The sequence below is a fragment of the Barbus barbus genome (assembly GCF_936440315.1).
Source record: "Barbus barbus genome assembly, chromosome: 18".
Taxonomy (NCBI): domain Eukaryota; kingdom Metazoa; phylum Chordata; class Actinopteri; order Cypriniformes; family Cyprinidae; genus Barbus; species Barbus barbus.
In genome coordinates this window covers 2,746,987-2,754,030 of record NC_136746.1, presented here as the reverse complement: position 1 = coordinate 2,754,030, position 7,044 = coordinate 2,746,987, and the positions used below count along the sequence as shown (strand labels likewise).

The window sequence follows — 7,044 nt, the reverse complement described above, 5'->3', positions numbered from 1 at the left end:
GTGGCTGATTTGTAGATTTAATAAGTCCCTTTGTTTTATTTATTTATTCATTAATTTTTTTATTTTTTTTTTGTTATGACGGCCAATTCTGACTGTGAACAGAACAAGTGTGACCAATTTTTAAACCGTTTAGTCTGATACCAAAGTTTTTTGTTTTCACGTGGCAAGTGCCACAAAAGTCATTATGTTCCATCCAATAATAATAATAATAATCAGTCATATTTCATTTTGTCACATGAATCTCTGGGTTCTTCCAGATGCTGGCTTTTACAAGTAAGATCTTCCAGAAACCATTTCAATGGTAATAGATCTAACAATAACCCTTATTTCAAATTTGAGTTCCTCCAGGAACCTCCAGAGCACTTTGAGGTCTCGGTGTAGTGAAATGGTGACTCCAGATCCTCAGAACTGGAAACAAAGTGCTTCAAGGATCCCATGAGTTCCTGCATGAACTAGAAAGACTGTCATGGTTCCTCCAGGAACCCTTTTATGAGAAAAAGAGCTTTGGGTCACTTAAAATACATTTTGTTCCTAGAGTACTCAAAAGTAGTTTTGTAGTTTTTACAGTGTACATTGTTGGGGAGTACTGTTAGCTCCTGCTGATGTCCTTCACAAGCAAAATTATTTTTGCAAAAAAAAACATGTGAATTAAAATTATTTCATTATATTTATTTTAATTATTTAATAGATGTGTTTCATCACTGTCCTGTTTTTAGAAATTAAATGGTGTCATCACCTGGAAGTGTTGAAATCTTTGCTCATTGTCATCATACGGCGCTGTCCTTCATTAGAACAACCACGTTTCTAAGCCAAACAGTTCAAAAGAAGATACAACTCAGACAAACCGAAGCCTAAACTCTTTCTGTGCTTGAGCCCCTTAGAAGGCAGAACTCCCTTTGATTTCTGCATAGAGCAGCAAGAGCACAAAAAAGAAAGCAAAAGAACACTTCTGATTGGTGTCTTAACAGCAAGGCTCCCTTTTATTGAAGATTGGTATTCATATTCATAAGAAAAGAAATGCAAATGGCAAAATGAAGGAAAAAAAACAATATAATCTAGTAAAACACTCAAAAAAAAACACTACAATTTTGCAAAGTTTACAAGCCAAGTGCTTTTTATACATTTTTTCCACATACACATCAAACAGACTAATTGAAATTAAATGATCACAGCACGAATGCATCAAGATTTTTCAATGTCAGAAAAACATCAGGTTGCTGTGTTTTGCACTTTTATCCACTTGCTCACCCATTTTACTATAAAACCAAGCTCACGATTAGAAAAAAACCCTCCTAGTTTACGTTCACTTCACTTCGGCCAGCCAATCACAAAGCAAGCGTGTCATCGAGCATACTGTGATAAACAAGAACAGGCTGACGTGGAGCGACACATTAATGTAAAAGTACAGTTACCTCATAAAAATATTTTCTTAATGTTGATATGTAGAGATGTTCAAGAAATACAAAACTCAACTCACACTTTAAATCGCCGTGTTCATGTTACAGTGTAAATTCTTAAGCAAACTGCATGCACCTAATTATTTTCAGAGTTGTTTTAATGTGATTACTTACTGGAATCAATTATATTTACATGTAATATGTGAAGGACCCTGTAATGTAAACGGTCTAATATGGAGATTTGGAATAATGCTTTGTGGAGTTCAATCTGTGCTGAGTGAAACATCAAAGCCCGGCCTGTTTGTGAATGATTATCATTAATAAAAAAAGAATTCAAATAAAAGTGAATTGCATTAGTCCCAAAAGTTAGACAAAAGGGCATGGACAGCCCTCATCAAAGCCAGTATGGTCCTGTGTTCGGTTTGGGAAGATGACAATGCTTTCGGAGATCGGCGAGCACTGACTTTTAGGCTTGGGTGGCTTAACATTGTCCTTCATGAGAGGTGGAGTATTTGGGGTTTCAGGCAGAGGTGTAGATGTATGTGGGCTTGGCCATGCCGGAAAGCTCATCATCGTAGCGAGGAAGACAGCAGAAGAGGATCCCGCAGCCCAGCATCAGGATAGTGGCCCCCCAGCCGAAGCCGTAAGCCCACGTGTAGTTGTAATACCCTTCATAGATCAGCTCGTTGAACTTGACGGGGTAGATGATCAGAGCGATTATCTGGATGATTACTGGAACGAGAGAAAGCAGAGTCACTTCACAGCACAACAGATGTACACTGCACAGTTTGCAACAATTCTAGTTAAAAATAAAAAACAGGTCAGTTACAGTAACCCTAAAAGTATTTGAACACTCAAGTCACACTTAAAGCTGTTTAAAAGTCGTCATTTTACAAAATACTGAACTGTAAAAGACAGACAGTGTAAGCACACATAGCCAAAGGTAAAAGGTTGCTGTTTTTACTCCGCTAGCGCACCTGTGTGAACCTGACTTCGTTTGCATTTTGCAAATGCTTTAATCCAAAGGAATCAAACTCATTAATGCCAACATCTTGCTTTCAAACATCCATAGCTTAGAAAGTGACGTTTAAAATGTAAGTGTCCAAATACTTTTATTTTTATGACACACTTCATCTGTCAACTCAGTTACATGAACATGTACAATGAAGCCATGTGGTTTGACATATGTGACCCTAGGTCACAAAACCTGTCATAACGGTCAATTTTCCGAAATTGCTGAATAAATAATCTTTCCATTGATGTATGGTTTGTTATGATCGGACAATATTTGTCTGAGATACAACTATTTGAAAATCTGGAATCTGAGGGTGCAAAAAAATCTAAATATTGAGAAAATCTCCTTTAAAGTTGTTCAAATTAAGTCCTCAGCAATGCATATTACTAATCAAAAATGAAGTTTTTATATATTTTCAGTAGGAAATTTACAAAATATCTTCATGGAACATGATCTTTACTTAATATCCTAATGATTTTTGGCATAAAAGAAAAATCAATATTTTTGACCCATACAATGTATTTTTGGCTATTGCTACAAATATACCCCAGCAACTTAAGACTGGTTCTGTTGTCCAGGGTCACATATTTTCTTGTCCTATGCAATGACATTCACACATGTAATGTGGATTAAATGCATTTTTGGCCTACAGAAAAGGTGCTCTGAAAAAACGAAGAAAAACAATAGTGAAGTATTCCTGTGGTGTCCAACAATTTTCTTCATAAATGTTTTATGAACCGCACCCAATACAAACTTGGCACCAATTTGCGTTAGTCCATAAAAATGTTTAATCAGTATCTTAAAGCTCTGTGGGCGAGCCGTGCGAATCTGCGAGTGTTGCACAGACATGAGAGCGAAGGCCAAGCCCTGTTTGGGTGTGTAGGGAACTTTCACACACGGCTGCGTCTGACGCTTCCAGCAACAACGCTGTCATAAACTCAACCTCCGACTCAATGACTATTGCTGAAACAGGCATAGTTATCAGATCAGATCAGGCTAGCTTACATTTCACAATGAAACTGAAAACATTTAAAGAGCAAAAATTCTAGGCTTCAGTCTGGCAATGAATAAGCGACGGAGAACAAAACAGCCGTTCTTAAGTTTCCCCTGAATGCAAGTGAAGAGGACAGGGAGGGGTGCGAGCCACACTCAACCCCATAGCAACAGCAAAACAAGAGCACGCCGGAAAGACCAAAAGCACAGTCTGTATATATATATATATATATATCTGTAAACTCTGCGTCACGCCGCACCTAACATCGCACATTAATAACAAGTCTTTCTTTGTCTTGACTTGTTTGGTATGTGTTCTGCCATGTATTGTTTATAAACACTGTATTAATAACTTAAAGCCGTCCTGCCCACTGATACACCAACCACAGTATACAGCCAAATCTCTACTGGTTTCCTTACCGTCACACGTTTTTATCCCATCACACACCGCCCAGCCCAGCATCCATGTATTATTTAGAAAGCATTCAACAGATAAAGAGGAGGAAATGCTCTTGCTGTGGAACTTCCTCAGAAAGGGGTTTGAGTCAAAGCCCACATGGACTGGACTCATATTTTGCGTTTTGGCACAACATCCCCGATGCCCTAATATCCAACAGATTGAGAGGTTGAGAAAGTGTCTTACCAGCCAAAATAAGGAGGCCTCCGATTGCAGGCAGCAAAGGGATGTTGAGGCTACAGCAGAGAGCCACAAGAGAGATGATGAAGGCGATGATGAGGATGATGAGGCCTATGATCATCAGAGCAGCGACTGCCTGGGCCCATGCTGGAAAGAGAACCAAGAAGAAGACCTTCAATGATATGCTGTGTACTCGTTTCATCACGGTCACACTAATGTATTTCAATACAGTAAAGAAATAATGTAATAAATACAAGAAGTAGCCTATATAAATCAACAGCTGAAATCTAAGTTGAAATTCGGGAAGCACAGTCTCTTGGCATTTTTAAAACTTATTTAAAAACATATATATACATATATATATATATACACTGCCCTCCAAAAGTTTGGAAACGCCCTAGACAAGTGGGGTTTTGGACAATATTGGTATGAATCCTTTTTAATTTGTGATAATTTTGCACTGATAAGGGACAACACAAACATATTTTATTACTAAAATGTACGTCTGAGCTGTTTCAACTGAAACTTGCACTGACTGATCTTAAAATATATCAGTGCCTTTGTTTTATCTCAAGATGCACACCAGCAATATTTTTATTTTATTTTATTTTAAATTACTTAAATGTGCTAATTGAACTACGGCCTAATCCTGGTTTAGGCTAAACCCTGTCTGTGAAACCGGGCTATTAAGATTGGTTTGAACATTTATAGGGACTTTTTAAAAACAAACTGAAACCATGTAAAAACAAGGTACAGTTAATGCAATGATTTTGTATCTCATTTCTCTTTATTAATCAACTTGAACTCTTTAAGGAAGCAAAACAGATACAAGAGGAGAGTTTCCACGATAAGTTGTAACATGGACGGTTACACATTAATAGACGGACAGCAATGTTTAACTAGTTTCACTCTGATGTGACTCAGTGCTGCTGTGAGGACTTGTAGAGACAATGCTTGGCTTCCTAACTCTCAGTAGAGGAATGTGTTTGTGCTCCAAGAAGTCTGTGAATACAGTCACACCCAGAGAGCTCGAGGCGGAGGAGAGCGCTGGGGAGGAGGGGTGTGGTCGAGGGTGAAAAAAATATGATTGATGCAACTAGTATTATTATATAACTCTATTCCAAGTCAATTCAGACATTATTAGGAATTGCTGTAAAAAATTGCTTGATCGTCACAATCCGATCAAGGCAATACATTTTTGTATTTTTCATGCCAGTTACTTAACATATAACACAAGAGAATTAAAGAAATATTAAATGCTAACCAAATAAACTTCAGCAGTGGAAAACTGAATCAACATATGTAGACTAGTATCCATTTATCAATCATTTAGAGGCACTACTGTTCATAAAGAGCATGTTACAGCATGTCATTTCTACAAAAAAATGAATGCTTACAGTAATGGACAGATCTCTGCCGATAGGCCTCGGTTTAAACATGCTCTATTGGCAAACTAATAAAAATAAGAGCTGAGATAAGGGAAAGTCTGCAAGGACAAAAATGTCAGGTTTTGCCTGGAGTTTAAAAGTGTTTGCAAAGCTGTCAACGGTCTCCTCCGATTTATTAACTGGATATATCTGTGATGTTAACTTTGAAAACTGTTAAACCGACATCAATTATTTCAATATCCTCCAGAGTGTAGATATAGAAAACAAGATGTAAAAAAATAAAAGCGACATGGTCTGATGCCACAGTAATAATTTTTAGATAAACTGAATTTGCCAACAAGTCAATGAGGCTGTTTGTTCAAGAGGTATTTATAATGTGCAACTCACTACCAATTATCACACATTAAAGTGTAGTTTATTCTGCTGTAAATAGTCTGTTTATCATAATTTAGTTGATCTCTAATTGAATAAGCATAATACATAAACTAACAAAACCTGGCTTTATTAAGAATTCATGAGCTTTCAGAATGAGAAACAATTCAGACAAAAGAAGCATATAAACCTGACTAACACAGACATTTGTATTTAGTATTATACTGTGACATAGGCCTTCTAGCGGAAGCTAAGCAGCCTGACCCCATGACCTGAGCAGATCATTTAATTAATTAATTTGTATAATTATGCATTTAATAATAATAATAATTTTTACCAATTCAAAATGAATAAAGAAAACGCCACATAAACAAAGTAACACACTTCTCCGCCCGTTTCATTTGGTTTCCGAGGAACGCTTTGATTCGAGCTGTACTTTACTGTGTAAAGCGTTGCTGGAGGTCAGTACTCACGGTACTCCATGAGGGATTTACACTCCCACTGGTCGTTGCGGCCTCGGCACTGACTCCACATGCTGGCGTAGTGCGTCTTGGCGTTCTCGTCCTCCACCCATCCAGACTGCGCTGCGATGGCGATAATGTCGAAAATAATCGCAAACAGCAGGAGCAGAGGCAGGATCCACCTGCACCTCGGATAACTGATTCCACAACGAAACATTGTGCGTAATAACTGTGTACTGTGTCTCCTGCGCGAGTGTGAAGAAGCTCCCCGAATGTTTCCTGGCCAGTCTTTATCTGAAACTTTCCCAGAGCTCCACCCCTCAGTGAAACCTGATCTGGAGCCCAGACCTGTTTGAATGGATGGCTTCAGGGCCCAGAGTGACACGCGTTTAATCATGTTCACTTTCAGCATTTCACTTTGAATAGACAAACTTTACAATGCCTTAAAAGTTACGCCGTTATTGTTAAATGGCATCTGTGAAGTTTCTGAGCTGTAGAATCCCAGCGATTAGCTGTGTCTTTATAAAAACAGAGTATTCTGGATTCTCTGTTTACAACAAAACTAAATCAATCCTATGTGTCTACATGCCCCGGCCAATTATTTACTGGATCTGCAGCTTATTTATATTTTCAGAAGTAATGTGTTATGATATAGAAAAGGAAAAGAAAGAAAAATGACCCAAACCTACCATCAGTGTTTTATTGTATATAATACAGCAATGCACAAACTTTCTGTATATATTCTTGAAATTAAGATGAAGCTTCATCACATGCTTTCCTT

General features: G+C 37.8%; 1 protein-coding gene across 1 annotated transcript; it reads right to left on the bottom strand.

Moving 5' to 3' along the window:
• Positions 1-953: 953 nt before the first annotated feature.
• On the bottom strand, positions 954-6,582 carry LOC306884397 (p53 apoptosis effector related to PMP-22-like). The gene is made up of 3 exons (XM_079440213.1): positions 6,276-6,582; positions 4,049-4,189; positions 954-2,129 (listed from the first exon to the last, which is right to left on the bottom strand). Exons 1-3 carry the CDS (start codon positions 6,478-6,480, stop codon positions 1,918-1,920), a joined length of 558 nt encoding a protein of 185 aa, XP_079296339.1. The 5' UTR covers positions 6,481-6,582; the 3' UTR covers positions 954-1,917.
• Positions 6,583-7,044: the final 462 nt, after the last annotated feature.